The sequence below is a fragment of the Durio zibethinus genome, chromosome 10 (assembly GCF_047325235.1).
Source record: "Durio zibethinus cultivar Kanyao isolate XHJ-2024 chromosome 10, ASM4732523v1, whole genome shotgun sequence".
NCBI lineage: Eukaryota > Viridiplantae > Streptophyta > Magnoliopsida > Malvales > Malvaceae > Durio > Durio zibethinus.
The window spans coordinates 15,468,924-15,494,663 of NC_143171.1; the positions used below are offsets into that span (position 1 = coordinate 15,468,924).

Consider the following 25,740-nt stretch of genomic DNA (forward strand, 5'->3'; position numbering starts at 1 on the left):
GCAAAAGAATCCATTTCAAACACAAACACTATTGGTCGAATACGGTAAAGTTATGGTAGCTTGAAATTTCTTCAATGCTAAGCAAAAGAGTTTTTTATAGAGTTCAAACTTTTTTTGGTCTTATGGGATAAAGTCCTTGTGCATTTAAATTTGCATGGAGTCTTTTTAGAAAATAGATAGGGTCAAATAGTGTAAGAGTCCTTCATGAATGCAAATTCTTGTCTTGGCTACATGAACAAGTCCTAGTGTAAGTAAAAGTCTTGAATCTTACTTTGGCTAAATACAAGGATGACTTGAGAGTCCATGTACATGTAAATTTCTCTTTAGCTGCATGGTTGAATGGCCTTGAACCAATAAAGTTTGGCTAAACCTTGATCTTGTATGGTGAAATATGCATATTTTTGCATGGATTGCACATTTTCCTTATTCATAAGCTTAAACCTTAAAATGCAAGAAAATAACATTAAACACCAAAATTTGAACAAAATTTAAAATTTAGCACCAATTTTTGCATGTTAAAATACTATATTTTTAGATGCTATCATTATTTCCTTGTTTGAGCTGAATTCTTTTGCTGTTTTTGTAGTTTACATATTAATCTATATTCATTTAGTTCAATTTAAGTATATTTGCTTTCTATTGTTGTAGATTTAAGTTTTAAGATTTTGAAAATTTGAATTCTCTACTTAGATTTAGGTTTCAGTTCATGGAATTTTATAGTTCCTTGCTTTCAATCCATGAAATTTCAATTTGATGCACTTAGATCTAGTTTGATTTGTTATTTTAAAGTTCATATGCCTGTAATTTTCTCGCATGCACTTAGAACTAGTTTAATTTGCTACTTTTAAGTTCATATGCATTTAACTTTCTTGCATGCACTTACGGCCTGTTGCACTAGCTTAGGTTTTGGTTTCTACACATAATTTTTTAGTTCATGCATATTCCATACACTTTTACATAATGTTTTCTTTTATGATAAGCTTTAATTTTCATGTCATTTAAGTTTGCAATTATGTTCATTTGCTTATTAATTAATATTTTTTACTTTGCACTTTTAGTTTCCTTGTGTTAGTCTAGTCATTTTTGGTTTCTATTTTTACATTGCTTAGTCGAAACCTCAAGGTTATGTTACATATTTTCCTTGCTTGATATTGTTGTTATCATCATGTTGCCTTAGTTTAGAATCCATCACTTTACCATCTTAGCATTTCATGCATTCTTTGCATACATGTTCATTATGTTACATGCCTCAACTTCATGCTTTAGTTTAGAAATAGTTTAAAGCCTTTTGTGAACCTTGATTAAGCTAACTTAGTAAGGGTTTTTCAGTATTTGGTACTTAGACTAGGTTACTAATAGCCAGTCTCTATAAAACAATAACTTAACTCTATCACTTTATTACTTGAGTAGCTTATGTACTTCAATCTCAATCACATAATTGTCAAAAGCAAGACTTTGGAAGAGTATTGGAAGATCTAAAAAAGGTATCAATGTTTTGCGAAAACATAACATAAGTCTAAGTTGAGTAAATGCACCTTTGAGGTTACCTCGAGAGAGTTCCTCGGCTTTATGATACACTAACAACGTATTAAGACAAACCTTAAAATTGTTTAGGCAATTCTTAATATGAGCCAACCAAGTTCAGTGAAAGATATGCAAATATTGATTGGAAGAATAGATATGCTGAATTAATTCATGTCTAGGTTGGTTGATGTATCTTTTCTAGTTTTCAAAAACTTAAAAAATGTTAGCAATTTTCAATGGACCTAACAATGCTAAAAAGCCTTTGAAGAGTTCAAAGTGTTCCTAACTACACCACCCATACTTTTTAAACCTAGAATAGATGAACCTTTGTACCTATACTTGATATGATAGATCATTCAATCATGTTGGTTAAAGAGGAAGAAAGAAGGCAAAGACTAGTGTATTCTATGAGCAAAGTTCTCTTTGGGGTTGAACTGAATTACCAAAAAATTGAGAAGCTTATTTTTGTTGTAATAATGACAAATAGGAAACTTAGGCCTCCCTTTCAGTCTCAAATGGTTAACATCCTAACCGACCAACCAAAGTCTTGTAAAAACCAAAGTTGTCAAGACGACTAATAAAATGGACTTTGGAACTAAAATACGACTTGCATATCAAGCCACAAACTACTTTCAAGTCTCAAGTAATAGTTGTTTTTATGGTAGAATGCACTATTGGAGAAGAAATGCTTTTGCCAACCTCATCATCAATTTCACCTAGATTTAGACATAGTAAATTTCAATGAAAAAAAGGTGTGGAAACTATATGTAAATAGATTTACCACCAAGGAAAGAAGTGACATAGAGCTAATCTTGGTCAATCCTAAAATTATCAAAATGCAACATGCCTTGAAATTTAAATTTTGAGCTACAAACAACAAAACCAAGTATGAAGCACTTATAGTTGGTTTAAAGATAGCAACATACTTGGAAATAGAAAAGCTAATGGTCTATAGTGATTCATGGCTCGTGGTATGTCAAGTCGGGGGTGAATACGAAGTAAAAGAAGAAACCATGGTCAAGTATTTAATAAGGTAAAAATTCGGTTCCAAAAATTCACCAAGTGTGAAATAGGAAGAATACCTTGAGAAGAGAATGGGTAGGCAAATGCCTTATCAAGGTTGGCTACTTAGTAAACCCATTAGGTGTTTTGATTGTGGAAATCAATGAAAAGTGTATAACTAAAGAGAAGCAAGTTGGACAAATAGATAAGGAATCAGAGTTTTGAATGAGCCCCAATCAAGGAATACCTAACAATAAGAAAGTTTTCAAAGAACAAGATAAAGGCAAAAACTTTGGTAAGGGAGGCATCGAGGTACACCATTATAAAAGGGACATTATACTGTAGGTCATTTACTTGGCCATATCCCAGATGTTTGAGTTTGTATAAGGGTAACTATATGTTAAAAGAGGTGCATGAAAGAATTTGTGGAACCACTTTGGTCCAACTTATAGTACTAAGACAAACATATTATCGACCCACCATTAGAAATGATGCCATCGATATTGTTAAAAGATATGATAAGTGCTAAAGATTTGCACATATTCAACATCAACCTTTCATCGAGTTCACCCCTTAAATTAGTCTGTGGCCATTCAAGCAATAGGGAATAGATATACTGGGCCCATTTGTGCTACCTTCAAGATAGAGGAAATTTAATATAGGGGCCATTGATTATTTTAATAAGTGGATAGAGGTGGAGGCACTAGCAACTATAACTAAAGCTCAAATGGAGAAATTGGAAGAACATGGTATAAAGGTTCGGTTTACCCATAGTAGTAATAGCTAATAATGGAAAACAATTTGAAAATTCTAAGTTCAAGGAATGGTATGTGGACCTTAGGATTGACTTTTGATACACCTTGGTAGCTCATCCCCAATCTAATGGGAAAGCTTAGATGGTAAAAGAAGTATTTTGGAATCCCTAATAAAGAAGCTAGATGGAGCTAAAGGAATTTGGGCATAAGAGTTCCAAAAGTATTTTGGAATCCCTAATAAAGAAGATACAAGAAATCTGACATATAGTGACGCTAAAAAAAGCATTGATGAAACCCTAAAATCTATCAGTATAGCACCATAAACCCTATACCGATGGTTAAAATGTATATTCTAACAAATTTTTAGTCGTCAATATATCCCTTGTCGATATAGACCTATACTGATGGTTTTTAAAAGCGTCAGAATAGCTTATAGAGATATACCAATGGTTCAAGACTATCAGTAAATATATATTTATTGATATAGCATCTGTTATGTGTTCCACCATTATACCTTTTAACAACAGTTAACACTCGTCAGTATAGACTTGTATGTTTTAATTTTTCTTGCCTATACCGACGGTTAATGGTCATCAATATAGACTTTACCTATATTAACATTTAAAGGCCATCAGTATATATTTGTATGTTTTAATTTTGTCATTTATATCGACGGCTAGTGCCCGTCAATATAGACTTATATGTTTTAATTTTTTTGACCTATATTGATAGTTAATACCTGTCAGTATAGACTTGTAATTTTTCTTACTTATATTGACTCTTAGCATCCGTTAATATAAACTTGTATTTTTTAATTTTCTTACCTATACTAACAGTTAGAGATTGTTAGTATAGAATTGTATGCTTTAATTTTTTTACCTTTACCGACGACTAGAGATTGTTAGTATAGACTTATATGTTTTAATTTTTTTATTATATTTTGGTGACTGTTAATATCACCTAAAATATTCCAACAATCAAGTGCATCAGTATAAATGTTAAGACATTGGTATAGATAAAGAGTTACATGACCTCACCCTCAAAACTCAATCATATGTTTGCTCCACTAGACACCTAAAGACCTTTTGATCATCTTAAACTTCAATAGAACTCTAAACAAGATAATCTTAAAAATTTATAAATGAACAAACTATTGCAAAACCACCTCAATAAGAAAAAACATACATGCACCTATTACAAGCCCTTTTTGAAACCAAAATATTTTAATTCATACAAAATATCACAAGTCTTGAAAAAGTCAAGAAGTGTAGCTACATCATATAACTAACAAGTTCAATGAACCCAGCTCACTAATAGTATTCAATAAACCAATCAAGCATCACAAAACACAACAGCCTTATTTCAACAAAGTGCATAACATCCAAAACAAAACCAAATCCCCCTACAAACATAATGCTTCGGATAAATAAACAACTTCCTAAAATAAATAATCCCATCATAGATTTCTACAAAGAACCATCTGCATAGCATAAAAAAATCCAATTAGAATTCTTGTAAATTATCTTATATATATATAAAAGGTAAGAAGGTAATCATCCATTCATATACCAGTAGAAATAATTTTATAAACATTATATTCATTCATATATATAGAAGGTAATCATCCATTTATATAAGCAAAAATAATTTTATAACATCTTATTCATTAGTGTATTGCATGAATGAATAAGAAATAACTTAATTTGCACATGTAATCTCCTTATTCTTTTAGTTTAATTCCAAATAATAACTTGATGAAACCAACCTAAGATTATTTTAGTCAATAGAACTATCATTAAACAAATATTTTCACTATAACATTCAAGTCTACAACTATAAAGCATGCTTACATCATTTAAAAGCCTTTTCAAAGGAAAAAAAAAAAGTAAGAAAGCCTTCTTAAGGGAAAAAAAGTAGGCATTAAATTGTAGTGTAATTTAATGATTATGGCAAAGATGATGGGCAATGTTTCAAGATCACAATTACATGATTAAAAACCTAGATTCAAAATTGATTTTGGCATTCTATCTAAGATACAAGTATCAAGCAAAGCATTTCTACATATATATCATGTGATAACAAGTTTACCATTTTCATTTTCATTAGGATGATGACTTGAATTTGAAGAACGATAGTTTTCACATGGGATTTTTAGAGCACTACTAGCATCAGGAACCTAAAAATAATTCAAAAGAAATTTCAATAAAGTTCAAGATTCATGAGAAAGATGACAATTTTTATATATATAAACTAAAATAGATGTTATATATACCGCTCTATTCACCATGTGAGTAATAATATTCAAGATATCCATATTCTCATTAGGAAATTATTTTTTAAGTACTGATAAGACAACACTTAAAGTTTTTTTCAAGTTTTTAATTTCAACCTTGAACTCTTGTACCTCTTCCTTATGTTGAACCAATTCAGAAGATGAATGACCATATTGTTTGGATGAAGCAGGTACTGCACCTATGTAACGAACATCTCCTTTGCTATCCGGTCTTTTAACTTTTGAATATACATAATCTTTCCATAAACTCCCTTCAGGATTCTAAGCACTAGTTTCGCTCAAACCTTGTTTCATGAGTTCCTAAAATTGTAAAGAAACTAAACATAAGTAAAAGTAAGTAATAACTAAATTAAATACCATAATTTCTGCTACTTTGCATTCACAACACTTCCATCTTTATGTGTACGAGAAAGAATATACACCTCAGCACATGATGGTGGAATTCCATTAGCTTTTTGTTTCTACAAAGGTACAACATTAACTATTGTAATGACAAAATCGAACATATAAAAAGTAAACTTCATATTCATTTAACTGAGTGCGATAATGAAAATTGTTATATGTACCAAGGCCTGAATGATCCTCGAGAATGATTTTGTTCCTACACAATAAGGCTACTCTAATTTTGAGCGGTTTATTTTGTTTGTCTCACTTTGTTCATTTAAACAAATGAATAAGAAAAGATATATTATAATAACTTTGTAATTATTATCATAGTGTTCAAACAATGTAAATAGTATATTTTGTAAACATTTACTTTCGCTTTATTAGTCAAGCAATGTGTAGCAAGAAATAAGAATTGACTTTTGTCTACTTGAGAATCATCAACCTTTGTAGCCATTTTCTCAGGTGTCTTGTGTTCATCATAAAATTTAGACTTTAATTCATTCTTACATTGCCTCCATTTAGTACCCATGTTTCTTAGTGCCCAAGACTTAATTTTTTGAAATATTTCTTTAGCAACGAGTTGATCAAAATTAGATTTGTGAAATTCAAACTTTGACTACAATTTGAAAAAGGTAATTGGAAAGAAAATGTCTGTATATATTATATGAATTGCTACTATTGACTAGAAACTAAAAGATTATTGTCATGGCATTAGCTAGCAACTAAAACATTATCATATTAATATGTCTAATGTTTTCCACATTTCTTTCTTCTTAGCATCTGACATTTCATGCCAATTTGTATAATTAATTGGTGCAAAGCTAGGCATTTTGACCATGCTACCAGTGAATCGAGTTAAAGAGCAAGATTCATCACTGATAGGTATATCATCATTATTGCCCTTAACAACAACATGCTCCCTTTTTTCCAAATCCCAAATATCAGCCATATGTGTAGGACCTCGAGCTTTTTTATGTTGAACATTTCCTACATAGAAAAATTACATGTACAGAAAGCAATTAAATTCATTAAAAATTTAAACAAGTTCAACAATATAATACATAAAGAATTGTACTAGCATAATATAGTGTTTTTATACCTAAATTATGTTAAACTTGTTCATCTTGATCTTCATTATTTGTAGATTTAGAAATTGGTTCTTGAGATTCTTGCAGAGGCTCATGTTGTGAAGCTTTTGGATCTACAAGCACATGTTGTCTTTCATATTGTGTTTGCAGTTGAGAGCTAGAGGCATGGTTTGCCCTAGTGATATTCAATCGTCTACGCTTTGCTATCTCAACTCTAATAATACACAAATATACTAAATACAGTATAACAGAAAACTTGATAGTAACAAACTTTATAAAGCACAAAGTACAATTTAATATATTACATGAACGCATAAAATTAAGTAATTCAAGCTAGTAGCACAAACAAAATATTAGTGAACTATTTCTTACATTGCAATTTCTTATATTGCAAAACCTTAACAACAATTTAAATTATTACATAGAATTAAATAATGTCCTCCCCTTTATGTTCATCTATGGGATCTTCTTCTACATGCTCATTTTCCATCTCTGGTGTGATCTCTATTCCTTCATCATCAACTTCACTTCTAACCCAATTTGAAGTACCATTTGTTCGTCAAATTCAAGATAGTTTTCTCCGTTTTCTTGCTCTCTATATAGGGATGATTCATCACCCATATCAAATACATCTCTAAGTTTTGCATGCTTGATAAGAACCCAACTATTATGTTTTTCATCCTTCACTTAACAAACTTTCTTAGCTTGTGATGCTAAGATAAAAGGATCATGAACCATATTAGTTCCACTATGAGCTAGATGTGAAAAATTCACAAGAGTGAAACCAAAGTTATCCTTCTTGCAACCTTTATTTATATCAATCCAATCACATTTAAATAACACAACTTTTATTCTACTAGTATAATTCAACTGAATGATGCCTTTTAAAACCCCATAATAGTTGACTTTCCCCTCAATAGGTTATGCATCTCTTGTACTTGCATAACTCATCATCTTGGTTACTACAACAACCCCAATGTTTTGAGTTTTCAAGTGTCTCTCACGTGCCTTGGTATGAAATCTAAAACCATTAATGATATAACCAGTGTATTTCCTAACAATATCAGTTGGACCAAGGGTAAGCCATCTGAGTTGATCTGTGATGTTTGCATATTCTTGTTGATCCAAATTGGCAACCTATGCAATTTCATATTTGATTAAAATAATAATCTAGCTATAAAAGCTTTAATTACATATTCCAACCCATGATGTGCGACGTACATGATCATGAAACCAATCATGAAAAGTTTCACTTTGCAACTTTTGTATCTCATATGGCATAAGTCAAGAAGACTGATTATGCCTCTTAAGAAATTGCTCATGTTTTCTACATGAAAAAAAATTCTTAGAACACTATACAATATACTACAAAAGAAAATTATCAAGTATAATATGCATGTAGATAAGTGATCTTACTTTATAAAAAGAGCAGCCTCGACAGAATTAAATAGCACATATCGATGTGCTTGAACCAAAGTTATAGCATCAAGTACAATTTATGAGACCCTTTTACACTTGTTAACATTAAAACCCTTACGTTTTAATGTTCCCAATGGTCTTCCTATTGTAGAAAGAATGGATATTTCTTCCACTACAAAGGGATTCTTGTCTTCATTTCGGATGGGTTGATTAAAAGTAGTTTCCAACCCATCAAAGTATCTCGAACAAAAAGTTATACATTCATTTGCTAAATACCTTTCTACAATTGAACCTTCAGGATAAGCTCTATTGCACACATGTGATTTAAGAATAAAAAGAAACCTATATAAATGGAAGTTCAATAGAAAAGATTATTAGCAAACATCCTAGTTGAATTTTAAGTAAAAAAAATCTATAACGCTTTAAGATATACCTCTCAATAGGATACATCTATTAATAAATGATTAGACCGACAATTTTTGCTTTATTTGCCAAATAGATAACTAAATGTACCATTATTGTAAAAAAGATAGAGGAAAAATCTTCTTCATTTCACATAATATTGATGCAACCCAAGACACAACTAATTCAAGCTTGTGATTTTCGAGAACTTTAGAATAAAGTTTTTTAAAAAAGGTACATAAATCAATAAGAACCAAGCACACCTTATCAAGTAAAGAGCATCGTATTGCTATAGGAAGAAACCCTTGCATTAAGGGATGACAATCATAACTTTTGAGCCCTATAAGCTTTCATTGTTTAAGTTGCACACAATGTGAGATATTTGAACAATATTTATCTTAAGTTTTCATTTCTTGGAGAATCTTTAAAAAGGAAAATTTTTTCAATTAAGCTCATTTGATATGAAACTTGCGTGTTAGTGCCATGACGAGTCTTTAGATGAAGAACACTCTTTATATCCATTTCTATAAGGTCAAGTCACGCTTTGTAGTTATCCTTTGACTTGCCTTCTTACCCAATCAATGTACCAAAAATGTTATCACAAACCTTCTTTTCTATATGCATCACATCAAGATTGTGACACAATAGAAGATGTTCCCAATAAGGTAATGTGAACAAAATACTCTTCTTCTTTCATGGCCATTCTTCATCACCATTCCATTATTCCAACTGTCTCAACACTTCACTCCCAGATGGCGGTGAAGAAGCACTTCTAAATTTTTGAGTCCCATTAAATGACTTTTTATCATTTCGAAACCTATGATTAGGTTACAATCACCTACGATGGTATATGTACTAATACTTTCCACCATGTTGTAACCATTTAGATGCAATATCAAATCCACAACAAGGACGTGCATACTCTCCCCTAGTACTCCACTCAGACAAATTGACATATGCAAGAAAGTCATCAATGGTCAAAATTAATGCTACATGCAGTTGAAAGTTTTGATTTTTTGAGGCATCAAAAGTCTGAACACCAACTTCCCAAAGTTATTGCAACTCTTCTACCAAAAGTTGTAAGTATATATCTGTATTGTTTTTAGCACCTTTTGGACAAAAAATAAGTAAGGAAAGAATAAAGTTTAGGTGTTTCATGCACATCTATAAAGGCAAGTTATAAGGTATCAATTAAATAGGCCAAGTGCTATGTGTCACACTCATAGTTTTGAAAGGGTTAAAGCCATCAAAAGCCATCCCAAGCAAATATTATGAAGGTTAAAGGAAAACTTAGGATATTGAGAATCTAATTCTTTCTAAGCTAGAGAATCTACAGGATGTCTTACTCGTCCATCCTTAGTATGCTCATATTCATGCCAAGTCATCAATGGAGTAATTTTTGAAGACAGGAATAACTTTTGTAGTCTTGGAATTAAAGGAAAACAACACAAAATCTTAGCATTTTTTTTTTAATTTTTGACACTATATCTTGGGGATTACTTTCTACATCATTCAACCTCTCTTTCTACCTAGAAGCACTACATTTTGAACATATTTTTTTATTTACTTTATCCTTCCAAAACAACATGCAATCATTGGGACAAGCATGAATTTTTTCATATCCCAAACTTAAGGCAGAAACCATCTTTTTTAATTCTTGATAAGACCTTGGCAATGTATTACCCTCTGGCAGAGCAAGTTTTAAAACCTCTAACATTGTATTGAAAGATTTATTTGTCCAACCATTAAAACATTTAATGTGGAACAAATAGATTACAAAGGAAAGCTTTGTGAAGTTTTTGCAAATTGGATATAGTTTCTCCTTTGCATCTTTAAGTAAACCATAAAATTTGTCACTATCAAATCTATGACCATGGCGTTGCTCTCCACTAGTATCTCCAGCTTGTATGTTACCCACATCAACATTCATAGCTCTTTTAGCCATCATATCATGTAATAAATCATGAATGTCATGTCATTGCCCTCTTTCTTCATCATTATTTAGTCCAATATGTAAATATACATCTAAGACCTCCCTGTGAAATACCCATCAAACATATCATTTGAGAAAACCATGACATATTATGTGATCAAATGCATCTCTCCTACAAACTCTAAATGTTTTGACACATTTAACACAAATACACCAAATTTTTCCATCTTCCGATAATATTATAGAGGCAAAGTCTAAAAAACTAGTGACTCCTTTTATGTATTCTTCAATGGCTCTTGATGTGAGATTTATCCACGCCTATCCATGAAATGTAAGATGATTTGCCCTATTAATAAAATTTTATTTAATTTAAAAACTTAAATTAAAACAATAGCATTTAAATTAAACACTAAATAAAATTTGACTATGTAAGCATAATGTAACATTTTCATTAAGAATAATATTTCATACATACCTTTATAATTAAACTTATGTATTTTCAGGAGAAGCACAACCAAGATCAATTTCAGTTGAATAAGTAAGAGAGGTGCAGAGGATAGAAGGAAAGTAACTCACAATTGCAAAAGCAAAAAATCTAGGCAACTTATAAAAACTGTATAGAAATAGGGGATTTTTGCAAGGAAAACAAAGTTTTAAAGCTCGAGAATTTAAACAAGGATTTTAACTACAAAGCTACAAAGGTCAAAAATGAGGAAGAGTGAGACGAGATAAGCTTCAGGCAGAGGTAAGGATTGAAAGGGAAGGTAAGGATGGTGGGAATAAAATTTTCGCTACTTTTATTTTAATAAGTTTAGATTTTTTTTAAAACGTTTTTCCCAAGACGTGGGAGCAAAAGGTAAGGACGATGGATTATTAAAGGTGTTTTTTGCCAGAAAACACTTTTAATAATATCTGGATAGGGGATTATTCCCTCTAATTTTTTATGAGGGAATATTCAAGGCATTTTTTACCAAAAATGCCTTTAATACTCCCCTTTATTTTTTAGGCCAGGATTAATCAAGACATTTTAGCCTAAAAAACACCTTGAATAATCTTTTATAAAAAATTAAATAGGGTTATTGAAAGAATTTCTAGCCAAAAATGCCTTTAAGAATCCCCTTTATTTTTTTAGATGGGATTATTGAAGGCATTTTTAGCTAGAAAATGCCTTAAATAATTTCTTACAAAATATTGAATGGGGTTATTGAAGGCATTTTCTAGTTAAAAATGCCTTGAATAATTCATGGATTATTCAAGGCATTTTTTAGCCAAAACTGCCTTATATAACCCATGAATTATTCATTCTTTGAGGATTATTGAAGGCATTTTTTGTGAAATATTCATTCCTTGAGGATTATTGAAGGCATTTTTTGTGAAAAATGCCTTCACTAATCCCAACATTTTTTTTTTGGAATATTCAAGGCATTTTTGCTAAGAAAATGCCTTCAATAATCCCCTTTAATTTTGATGATGGGATTATTGAAGGTGTTATTAGCCAGAAAACGCCTTGTATAATCCCTTACAAAATATTGAATGGGATTATTAAATGCCTTTCTAGCTAAAAATGCCTTGAATAATTCGTGAATTATTAAAAGGATTTTTGGTCAAAAACGCCTTCTATAACTCATGAATTATTCATTCATAGGAGATTATTGAAGGCATTTTTTATCAAAAATACCTTCAATAATCCTAGCATTTTTTTTGGAATATTCAAGGTGTTTTTGCTCATAAAATACATTGAATAATCCCCTTCAGTTTTTATGATGGGATTGTTAAAGGTTTTTTTTTTTTTTATTAAAAATACCTTGAATAATCTTTTACAAAATATTGAATGGGGTTATTAAAGGTGTTTTTGGCTAAAAACTCCTTCAATTATTCATGGATTATTCAAGGTGTTTATCACCAAAAATGTCATCAATAACCCTATTTAATATTTTGTAAGGGATTATTCATGGCGTTTATGGCAAAAAATACATTCAATAATGCCTTTTAATTTTTATCAGGAGATTATTGAAGGCGTTTTTGCTTAGAAAACACCTTGAATAATCCGTAACAAAACATTGAATGGGTTATTGAAGGCATTTTTGGCAAAAAAACACCCTTAATAATTTGTGGATTATTGAAGACATTTTTGGCAAAAAATATCTTCAATAATCCCCTCCAATTTTTTAGAGTGGATTATTGAAGGCATTTCCTATAAAAAAAATGCCTTCAATAATGCATGGTTTTTTTTTTTGGATTATTCAAGATGCTTTTGCCCAGAAAACATCTTGAATATTTCATTAAAAAAATTTAAAGGTTTTTTTTTTTAGTAAAACTCCTTCACGGATCATTTTTTAAATTCATTCCCCTATCTTGAACTTTGGAATCCCAAATTGCTATTACAAAGAATGATTAAAAGTTTCATTGCAACTAAACCAAAACCCTTAAACCCATTTAGTTTTTCCTTTTGGTTTTTTCATCTTTCTCATTGCCGCCAACCTTCAACAACTTAACATCGCACACCTCCTTTTTTACCTTTTATGTCTTTATTTTATTTGTTTTTTATATTATTTATATTCTTTGATATAGGTATTTTTTGTTGTTCCTTACTATATATATATTTTATTCATTCCATAGTCACCTTAGTCATCTAATCACCTTTCATTGCATGTATGGTGTTTTTGTAAAGTTTGGTTTAAATATTGTGGTTTGCTGAATGGTATTATGGAAATTGTGTGTATTTTTTTACTCATAATTTGTTTTTTATGGAACTCTTATTTAAGGTGGGAATCATAGTATGGCTTTAAAATCTTATTGGTTTAAGGATGTTTTACGTATATTGGTGTAGTAACTATAGATGATATTGGTTGTATTTTATTACGTACTGTGTGAAATTTAGAGAGATAATTTAGTGTATTTCGTATAATTATGATCAAAATCATAGGTATTATGGAATCCAAAGAACATATTTCTTCTACTACTGAATATGAAGAAGACACACCTATAGTGAAAAAAAGAAAAGTAAAGGGATGAAATAAACAAATTAAAGTGACTAACATGAAAATTCACGTCAAATTCAATCAAAGTGGGTAGCCAATGTCTGATAGAGCTACCAAGTTGGCTAGTCATATTGGAGCGATCGTCCATAGTAGCATTCTGTTATGTAGAATAATTGGTGACAAGTTCCTGATGTTTATTCAACTATTTCATATAATTTGTTAAATAATCATTTAATTGAAATTCAATGTGTTTATAGTAATTGTGTTAAATTTTTTAGGAACGGTTTAATGTCTCAATTGAGTATAAAAGTTTGTGTTACAATCGACTGGGAAAGCATTCAGAGACTTTAAAAGCAGATTGACAACCTAATATATTTTACCATTCACTAATCAAGGTGATGTGTTGGCTGTTCCACCTTCGTCATATGCAAATTTTATAAGTTATCATGATTGGATAATTTTTGTTCAAGATTGACTATCAAAATATTTCTCGATACACATACCCATTACAAAAAATTGTTTATAAGATTTTATGTAATATATTTGATTTCTTAATATGTGATTTACGTAATTTCTTTATTTTTTAAAAAGTCGAAGAATAACAAAAAGAACATTCAAGCCAAACAAGTATATTACCATCAGACATTGAGAAAGCGTTATGCAAATGTCAAGTATGAGCTTGTAAGTATTCACACACTTGTTTTATACTCATAAATGAATATTTATGAATATTCATTTAATAGATTCTGATTCTTATAGTATGGTAATTTATTAGGAATCAGCTAGCTCTGGCATTGAAGTTTCTAGATGGGATGTGTGGAAACAAGGACATCTACGAAAAGATAGATTGTTTGTAGATGAAGCAACTTAAGAAATGGTTAAAAAGATTATATTTATAACTGTTCATTATATCACGTATGATTGGCTTGGTGCTTGTATGCATAACTCTATAATTGTATAGATTTATTGTTATGGCTCATACTATTATTGTCTTTCAGGATGATTATGCTACTAAATTTAAATAAGGTGAACTGGGAACCCACTATGGTGAAGATCCCTTGTCTTTAGCATTAGAAGCGAAAAAAAAACATGGTCAAGTTCATAGGGTTGGTAAATTTGGGTTGCCATTAAAGTTCTTCAGTAATCAACCTAAAACCCCTCAAATGAAAAATGTATAATATAGAGCAATCATTGAACAACAACAACAAATACTTGATGACTAAGAGCAATGCCTAAATGAGCAAAGCAATGACTCACGACTTTGGAGGCGATGTTGGCAACAATGCAGCCTAGCATGTCTGTAAGCTAGTCGGATAGCATCATCCAACTAGGACAAACTTCTGTTGCAAGTCAAGAAGGAAACCCAACCTTCGGTACCAGCCATGAAGTATGATTTTTTTTATTCACTTAATATTTATTTGTTTATTATATTTATTAATTTGGTTTTAATACTTATATTTCATTATATATTGTAGCAGGATGTTAGCACTCGGATTATGACCTTTGCTTAGACTGCCATTAATGTGTTATCTAATTATTCACTTAATCATTTATCTGGAGGAAACTACATTATTATTAGTCTAAGGATGGGTTATTTAATCATCCATCAATTTCTTACATTTGTGGGGATGAGGTTAAGGAATTTTGTAACCTAGATGAAATATCAGCTACTAATATTGTTGCTTATATGAGGTTAGCTTATAAATTTAAATACACAAAGCCAATATGTATTAATCTATATTACGGTGTATTACTAACTAGTATTGTTGATTGTTATCATACAACTTCCTATATAGAGAGATTAAGGCGCGACAAATGACCTATAGATTCAGATTCGTTGACCCGAATATCACTAGTGAGTAGAGTGGCACTATCATTTTTCATGGTTGTCATGTGACTCAATGCATGAAAAAATGGGCTGATTATTATTTGCTCTCGTATAATGCTGCGTAAGATATATTCATACAAATAATTATTCCAACCTAACTCGAATATGAGATGATACCTAATCTAAGTAATCATTCTTATTATTTTCCAATCATCATTGGCATTTTATTTTGATTGATACTAATTCCTTTATGCCATTCTTATATAATTTTGTTAAACCAACGGCAATGCCTAAACTCGATCTTTAAAATTTTGTAAAGAGATATGACATGTTATTATATTATCTTCAGTTTTTTCATAATTAATTTTATTTTTGTATTAAGTAATTTTTTTCTTTTTAATTTAAGGGAATGTCTGCAGTTAATAAGAAAGCAAAGATAAATTGGGTGTCATTATCAGTAAGTGTAAAATTTATTTTTTTATTCTGAGTTTGTTTAGCTAAATATTTTTTAAACCCATTAAATTTATTTTTCAGGTACCTCATCAACCAGGATATACTAAATGTGAATATTATGTCCTTCATTTTATGAAGAAGATAGTTTTATATGATTTTATGATCACACCATTCAAGGTTAGTATTAATTTATGGATGGGGTTATTGAAAGCATTTTTGGCTAAAAACGCCTTAAATAATTTATAGATTGTTTAAAGCATTTTTGGCTAAAAATGCCTTCTATAATTCCCTAAACAAAAATTTTTTTGTATGGATTATTGAAGGCATTTATGGACAGAAAAGTCTTTAATAATGCCTTCCATAATTTTTTTGTATGGATTACTAAAGATGTTTTTGGCTAAAAATGCCTTCAATAATCCCCTTAATAAATTTTTATAAGGGATTATTGAAGGCATTTTTGGCCAAAAATACTTTCAATAATCTCCTCAATAAATTTTTATAAGGGATTATTAAAGGCATTTTTGATAAGAAAAATATCTTCAATAATCCCTTCCAAATTTTTTTAAAGGATTATTGAAAGCATTTTTGGCAAAAAATACCTTCAATAATCCTTTTCAAATTTTGTTGAGGGGATTATTAAAGGCATTTTTTGCCATAAACACCTTTAATAATCCCCCTAAAATTTTTTGTATGGATCATTGAAGGTATTTTTGACCGAAAACACCTTCAATATTCTCTTTCTAAAATTTTTTAAATGGATTTTTGAAGGCGTTTTGACCAAAAACACCTTCAATAATCCTATTCAATTTTTTGTAAGCCAATAGTTTTTGTTTTGATCTTATACTGATGGTTACATTAATGACCGTCATTGTATAACATATTTATACTAATGGATAGTCATATACCATCAGAAAAAGTTTATTTATATCGATGGTCAAATAAAGTGTTGGTATAAGTATGGTATATTCTGACGGTATTAAAAATCTAGTAGTAAAAGTCTTTTTTACCGACAGAATTTAATCGTTAGTAAATAATCAATACAAAAAAAATTTTGTGTGGATTATTAAAGGCATTTTTTGGCAAAAAATGCATTCAATAATCCCTTCCAAATTTTTTGTAAGCTAATAGTTTTTTTGTTTTAAGCCTATACTGACGGTTACATTAATAACCATCAGTATATAACATATTTATATTGACGGATAGTCAAATACCATCAGAAAAAGTTCATTTATACTGACGGTTAAATAAAATATTGGTATAAGTATGGTATATTCTGACAGTATTAAAAATCCATTAGTAAAAGTCTCTTTTACTAATGAAATTTGATCATCAGTATAACCAAATGTCAGTATATAGAAAATATTTTGTAGTGTTATAAGACTTAAGGACGATAGTAAAAGTCCTAATAGGGGAAACACCATTTGATTTTGCATTAGGGACTGAGCTAGTTATTCTCATTGAGATTGATATGCCGAGCTTGAAAGTCAAAATGAACAAGCAAGAGGATAATGAAGAAGTTTTAAAGGTTAACTTTTATCTAACAAAAGAGCAACAAAACATGGCTTTTGTCAGAATAGCTATATAACAACACAAGTGGCCAAGTATTACAACAAAAGAGTGAAAAAAAAGTCATACAAATGAGAGACCTGCTGCTAAGAAAGGTCAAAACATCTGATAGGGATAATTAAGGTGGAAAATTATCTCTTAATTGGGAAGGTCCTTATGTCATAAAAACGGTAGTCTGAGCTGGTACCTTTAAAATATAGGACCTGGATAGAAGAATGTCCCTAAGACTTGGAATGCTAATAACTTAAAAGTTTATTATCAATAAATAATATCTTTGCTAACCTAAGTTAGCATGTTTAATCTTGATTTTGAATAAGTTAAAAGCATGGTGGCTGATTTAAATAGTAACAAGTTTGGTTACAATAAGTTAATTTTGCTAACCTTAAGGTCTCAATGTGAAATTCAATTTTAAATAAATAGATATTCCAACAAATATAACACATGCAAGTATGAAAATCATTTGGCAAAATGAGTTGTTATTTATGAACTCATAATTGGTTGGCCAAATGAGCTATTCTTTATAATGCCATTATAACTGTTATACATAAAAATGATTACAAATATAAATCTAAGTCTGAATCCCTTTTCCCTCTTAACCCTCAGAATGGGCGGTATCCTTATGCATTTGGCTAAATTGAGCTCCCTAGTCCCAAATTGTCTTTGGTTTCCACCATCATCATCACCATCATCATCATCCTCATCTTCCTTTTATTGCCCTAGAGGTCGAACAATTTTGAAATTTTCAATAGAGACCATTTAAGGTCAAGTTTAGGGTAGACATACAAAACCTCATCCTTAGCCAAGTTAAAGGACCCTCGATCACCAACCTCATTTGTAGCTTTGATAATAGCCTGAATTTCTTTAATCTTTTGGAAGTTAGGCAAGGCAGCCTTCACCTTATTATAAACTTTTTCATGATGCTTAAACTTTGCCTCGTCATGCATAAACTTAAGTTATTTCGGGTTGGTGTCCTTATTCAATAGCTTGTCATTCTTTTTTTTTCTCTTGGCTTGGACCTCAATTAGCTCAACTTGGTTTCAATGGTTGTGCACTTGGACTTGATGTTTTTGTAGGTGTGTTTGAACCTGTCAAGCCTCTCCTCTTGAGCCTACTTTTAATGTTAATCCGAGCTTTGTATTCTTATGCCTACATTTTAGCCTAGTCAACATAAGCTAGAGCACCATAAGCAAAATGCCATGCAAAATTGATGTTGTTCACCAAGGGAATGTTGAATTTCTCCTTATTAAAAAGAACAAAAAATTATTTAGTTAAGTTCAGTCATAATACAGACACCAAAAGATATAACAAAGAATAATTAAGTTACCAAACTTTCTTATAGGGGGTATCATAAATTGAATGATTTTGTGAGAGAATTTGGTGAAGTCATAAGCATTTTTATTTCAACGATCTCTATAGATAGTGTAACCACCTGATGAGTAGTCTCGATTAGAGCCTTAGTTGGATGGGGAGAAAACTCGTGCATATTCGTCACTTTGGCCAGATAAAGATGCTTTGTAATAGGTCTGAAAGGTTGGACCTTATCTATCTTAACCTCTATGGGAGGGTTAGGGTTGGAAAGTTAAGCATGAGAGGGATGAACTAGAAAAGTCAAGCTCAATGGTATTCGAACTATAGAGCTTTTCTTCATCTTTTTGCTATTGACTTGTCATTCAAAAGGCTTAACTAAGTAAAAAAGGTTAAAGGAAGAAACTTGCTTCTTTTTTCCCTTACTTATCTATTAGCTTGACCCTACTTAGTCCTTAGCAATTGCCATATTTACCTATTCCTAGAAATAAATAGAAAATAGTTAGAAATTTACAAGTCCAAGTCCTATGAAGGTTTGAACAATTACCTATTCTTAGTTACTTTTATTTCTAAAATAACAAAGAGTATTCACTGAGGTAAGAGGATTCACATCAATCAAAAAGGTCCCATATTTTCTAATTTTATTTTTCTCTTGGAAGACATGGACATCTTCCATAAAAAGTGAGTTATTGCCATTAGAATGGCTTATGAATCGACCTGGGCTAGTTTGGACTTCCCATTTGTCATTAGGTGTGATAAGGGAATAAAAGAATAGCTTTCATGTTTTTACTAAGGTAGGAATTTTATAAAACAACCTCTTGCTAGACTGAGCTATAACATAATACTAGTTGCTATCTCGAGGAAGAGCTTTATGATACCACCTAATAATATAATAATTTTACATGCTAAAAACGATCTAAATTTTAAAATTTGGATGATTTTTAATGCTTTTCATGTTGTTTTCATGATTTTAGGGTTTCAAGCTCATAGCTTTCATTTTCATACAAGGCATGCATGCAAGCATACAAGGAGTATTTTTGGCCTAATATTGGAAGCTCATAGCCAAACCACATTGATCTATATGCATCCATCCATGTGGCTAAGATAGAGTTCCACTTAGACAAGGACTCTCGCATAGTGCATTACATTCAGCCACCTAGATCTCAAAGAAGATTGCATGCAAATTCAATAAACTCTAACATGTTTGATCAAAAAAGGTTTGATCCAAGATTGACTCCTTTACTTAGCCATGAAGGAAGTGTGCTTGCATAAGGACTCTACATTGCATTCAGCTAACTCACTCTAAAGGAATAATTTCAAGCATACATGGACACTTCCATCTCTATCCATTCAGCCATTTCAAGTGCAAGAAGAGGATAATCATCAATTGAAGACTTCTAAGCCTAAAAGGACATTACAACATTCGGCCAATAAGAGATTGAAATCCACCATGAGTCTTTTGCTTAGCCTTGAAAATTTTTGCTTGGAGTAGGACTTTATCCTTTTGAATTTCAAGAATTGAATAAAAAGCAAAATGATCTCCTTTTGAATTTCATCTTAGCCAAACTTAAGAGGGGGATTTGATCAAGAATGCTTCAAGACATGATGAATGGCCGATATCACTCCTTCAAGACCCCATTTGACCAAGGCAATTCAAGCTTAAGAAGACCACATTGGCCAACCTTCAAAAAGATTAGGATAAGCACTCATCCAATAGAATTTAAATTTGAAAATATATCTTGTAATCTCTACTCGCTTGGCTGAACCCTTCACTATAAATAATGAAGCAATTCACCTTATTCTATCATCCCATTCCTTACTTTTCTTCTCTCTTTTAGTTCTTAGTTTTAGTTTTTTTATTTCTTTAGTTTAGTTATTGGCTTAGGTGACAGATTTGCCAATAACAAAGCTCTTGTTCTTTACAATTCTTTTTTTCAATCAAAGAAGTATTTTTTCCAAGATCTTTTCTTTTATTGTTTCAAAGTTTCATATCTTGTTTTCCAATCTCTATTTCAGCAAGCATACTTTATAGTTTTAAGTTTGATTCAAGCATTCTTTTACTTTCTACAAGTTTTGGCCATAATTTTCTTTCATGATCTACAAGTTTTCTTTAATGCAATCTTTGTTTCAAGACTACTCCAAGCAATAAGCAATCTCCATTTTTCTTGTTTTTAAGTTTTCGAATCTTGTTCTTTTAGATCTAGTCTTTGACTACATTTTTCTACTTCCTAAGTGATAGTTAGTGAAGTCAAGATCTCTTCCAACAATTGCTTTGATTTTTCTTTTCTTTTCTTTGCAAATAACCACTAAATTTTTAATTGTTTAGATATAAGACTTTAGATTTTCACCTTTGGTAATTGTGAACTACCCAACATTACTAGCCCTTAGAAGATGATGTTAGAATACCTCTATTATTATTACTTGATTTATGCACTTGCGTGCTATAAGAAAAGCAATAATCATTTTATTTAAAAGATAATCCTTAAAAGGTTAAGGGTTAAACGCCAACCTAGACCCTCTACTAACATTATAAACCCGACAATAATGTACCAAAAATTGGGCATGAGCTAAAAAGGAGCTAAACCATAAAAACTCAATATGGTCACTATGAAGGGATGTAAAAGAAATCTCAACATGGGTACCATAGCCATTTTGTACACCATAATTCATTTTGACTTTGGTGTTGAGTTATTATATCAGAAGAATGAAAAGATTCAACCTTGTAATCTTTAGTGAGGTCAAAAGTATTTCTAAGTTTGTTTGTTTAACTATCTATACACAAGCTAGAGCAATTCTCAAGAAAAGCTCGGCCCTTCAAAGACCTCATGGTTTCTATATGTTTGTTATCTAAGAAGATGTTACTAAGCTGAAGCAAATCATCTTGAACTTCATCATCGAGTTAAAAACCATCCCCATCTTATGAATGTTCAGAATCTTTAGATTCAGATCCTAACTTATTGGGAATAGGCCAAGGAGGAAATACTTTAATATGAAAGACCATTTGGATGGGTACGACACCTTGGTTCAACTTAACAATAGTGCTGATTGCTTTACTCTCGTACTGGGTCTTTTTCTTGTTTTTGGACAAAGACCAATGCCACCTACGACTAGTTAGTTTTTCACTTCGAGCATTGAAAATGCACAAAGGAGATTTATCTAAGTATGATGATGAAATGGCACTCACCTTGGCCATCTTAGTTGAAAGCTTAGCTCCTAGATCTACCTCAACATGTAACGATCCTAAAAATGAATTGTAGTTAGACATGTTTAAGGATGTACCAAAGTTTGAAGAATAAGGTGGAAAATTTGAAAAAAAGGAAGAAATGAAGAATACTTGAAAAAACAAAGGTTGAAAGAGAGTTAGAATACCTGAAAGCCCAGCAAAATGCTTAAAAATGATCTAGAATAGCTAAAAACTTGAAGAATACCTAAAATGCCAAAGAATAGCTCCAATCTTCAAAGACCAAGAGTTCTTTTTAAAGGATTCAAAAGTGTTAGCTTTAAGAGTACAAGAGCATATATATACATATATACATACATATATATGTATAGAAAAAAAGGTAACTTTCAACTTACCTATCTAAAAAAATCTCAATAAATATATCTCGAACTTACTGCTAACTTAAGAAGTCAATAAAATTTTATAAGTTATCAATGAAAGAAAACTAATATATTAAATACCTATCAAGCACGACTCGATCAACTCCTAGAATAGATTATGGGAATGGCTTATAGGAACACCCGAGTTGAATTCATTTTGTGAAAAATGAGCTTTCACGCTTAGTAACCATATCGCCTTGGCATCGAGCCTGGAATTATTTCAATGACTTGGTTAATCTCCTTGGCTGACCTGTTAAGTCGGACCTAAAAATTTTATTAGCAAAAAAATATCCATTTCGTCAAAATACTTGGCCTTTGAAAAATCCCAATCACCTAGTCTGAACTGTCAAACTAGCTGTTGGGGAGGGGGGTGGGGGACAAAATAATTGCCAACATTATCCACTTTAAATGCAAAATGGAAATTTGAATAATACCTCCCAATCAGGGGTATTTTATTCCTTTGATCTACTTAGGGTATTTTCATCTTTTCGCCAACCTAACATGCCCAATTAGTTAGTGGGAGGTAGACCTGACATGGCCAAGTCATTAATGGAGGCAAACAGTTGACATTGTCGGACTCCCACTATCAATTGTTGATGTAGATCTTTTTTGTAATGTATGCATTTTCAGGTGGGCATGCTAACATGGTGGGTAGCCATTGGTCTAACTAATGCCACATCAACATCACTAATTCCAAGTCAAATGCTACCTATCATGTCATCTAAGTTATAAATACCTCGCATTTCCTCATAGGTAAAGCAAGCCATCCTTTCTTTTCTTTCTAGTGATCTCACTCTCCTTTCTCCCTACTATTTTATCTCACTAACTTGTGCATAGAAATAGAAATGCTAAAGCAACTTTCGACCTTTGTTCTTCTTTGAAAGGAGCCTTCCCCGATCCATTTTTTGGTCCAAACACTTTTATTCCCTTCTGCTTTCATTATTTAGAAAGTTGTTGATAATTTGGTAGCTATGCTATAAACAAGAATAAGGGATACAACTACATACTCCAATTTGCCATCTCCTTAGGACAGCTCTATGGAACTCTCGTATATTTCATAACGGCTTACTTGGATAGTGATAACTTCACTTCAAGCCGATTTTATTATTATGTGTACTATATTTTGGCAAATTACTTTTAGATTTTGATACCCTCGATCATTGCTGTCCAATGTAGGAAGAAATTTTCTTTGGCATTTTTTTTAATTTAAGCATTCCATTTTAAAAGAATGACATTTTTTAATTCTCTTTTTGGGTTTTCTTTCCATAAATGATGTTTGAATTCTATTATATTTTCAGTACAATATAATTAAGCTCATTGCATTTTTAGTGAAATCAAAATATTAATTTTAAAGGAATCAAATTAATATTAATTTTTTATTAAATTTTTTTTAATCACAATGATAATAATTTTTTTTAATTATAATTATAATAATTTTTATTATTATTTTTAATCTTATGTAATAAATCTTACTATTCCTTCAAAGTGGAAGGCTTTCTTTTTTGGTGTGATAGGGGCTCGGTGGCTGTTTTAATTTCAACGCTGAGAAGCGCAAGTACCGTAAGAATTGCACGCTGTTGACCTGTCTCCGGCCGTTGTTTTCTTGGATTATTTTTAAGTTGGAAGTTCCCAATTAAGAATTACTAGAATGGGCATGGCCCGGCGGGCAGCGGTCTCCTATTGTGGTGGAGCCTGCCAGAGAAATAACGTGTCGCACTACCTATTAGGATAGTGGACTACTTTAATTGGTGAACAACATAAGGTCGATACAGGACGACCTTATGTTGTGTGTGCGATATACTTTAGGTGACTTGGTCTTCGCCATTCAACTTTTCATCTAAAGTCCTCTTTTTTCATTTCCTTTATTTTGCGAGAAGGCTAGATTTGAGCTCTGCACTGAGCAAGAAAGAAATAATATGGATTGGAGCACTCTCGAACTCAAGGTTATTTCTTGCAGAGATCTCAAGGCCTTCAATTTCTTCCAGAAACTGTCAGCCTACTCTGTCGTCTCTATTTTAATTGTGAATGAACAAGCAAAGAAAAAAGAAGAGCAACAAAAACATCTGCAGCGTCAGAAGACATCTATCCAGAAAGGAGGTAAGAACCCTGAATGGAATCATGTTTTCCAGTTTGATCTCCAAAGCTTACCTCCAGAGGAAGTTGATCATCTTTTTCTCAAGTTCGATTTGCGTAGTGAAGGTTTAGTTGACAGAACAATTGGTGAAGTACGTGTTCCATTAAAGGACTTGATAGATGAATTTTGTGGAGTTGTGAGATTTGTCAGTTATCAGGTTCGTAACAGTGATGGGAAGCCTAATGGGGTACTGAATTTTTCCTATAAGTTAATTGGGAGAATCAAAAAGAGTGGAAATGGCTCTCCACAAGTTGACTTGTCACCTGAAATCCAATTTTCCTCTAAAAATGTTGTTTACCCCAAGCTGGAACAAGATAATCGGTCAAGCGGTATCCAGTATCCTTCATTGGATGATGTTTACAATCCTTCCCCAGTATTTCATTGTCAAACACTTGGGGGGTATTACGGTAGGAATTCAGGCCCTCAGGGGTTGGTTCCTGGAGGATTCCTTCATCCATATTTAAGATCATCACCAGTGGCGCAGCGTTCTGCTACATATTGGGTACACAGTGGAGTCAACTTGCTACAGGAACGATCTGCAGAGTAATCAGGGATGGTTGGTATATTGATGCCTGGAAGATCTGGCTTCCTGTTCTCAGGTTGTTAGAGCCAGAACGCAGGTGGCAGGCCAAGTGTGCTGCCAGTACAAGGTAGTGTAGTTACATTGTTTAGGGAAGCACTGTATGCCACTTCAGCTGTTCTAATTCATACCATGTTGACATGTAATTATCGTTGCATCATTTTGATGCTTCACCTCCTTTTTTAAAATTTTTTTTGGCACAATATTTGTCTATTGTTTTTCACCGAAATATTAATTTCTATATTATATCATGAAAGATTAAGCCGGGACCTATTTTGCTCCTAGCTGTAGATGGAGCCACTTCTGGTCAATTTTGCCACAACCTGGTAGCTGTTGTTTTTTTAATCACCTTGTGCTACAGAAAACAAACTCCTAAATGGAAGAATTGTTTTCAAGATAGTAGAAAAAATGTTGTAGTTGAATATAGATGATGCCATTCAACGTTGCAGTTAAAAAAGTAGGCAACAAATTGCGTGGAATTTCAACCAAA

The 25,740-nt window shown here is 31.6% G+C and overlaps 1 protein-coding gene and 1 pseudogene across 1 annotated transcript; both read left to right on the top strand.

Moving 5' to 3' along the window:
* The window catches only part of LOC111293330 (putative 3-beta-hydroxysteroid-Delta(8),Delta(7)-isomerase), a 46,775-nt pseudogene extending 22,886 nt beyond the window's left edge, over positions 1-23,889 (top strand).
* Positions 23,890-24,296: 407 nt separating this feature from the next.
* LOC111292368 (protein SRC2-like) lies at positions 24,297-25,501 on the top strand. The gene has a single exon (XM_022884715.2). It carries the CDS (start codon positions 24,453-24,455, stop codon positions 25,215-25,217), a length of 765 nt encoding a protein of 254 aa, XP_022740450.1. The 5' UTR covers positions 24,297-24,452; the 3' UTR covers positions 25,218-25,501.
* Positions 25,502-25,740: the final 239 nt, after the last annotated feature.

What these genes read in the sequence shown, in the direction of transcription:
- LOC111292368 (XM_022884715.2), top strand. Translation starts at nt 24,453, where the DNA reads ATGGATTGGAGCACTCTCGAACTCAAGGTTATTTCTTGCAGAGATCTC.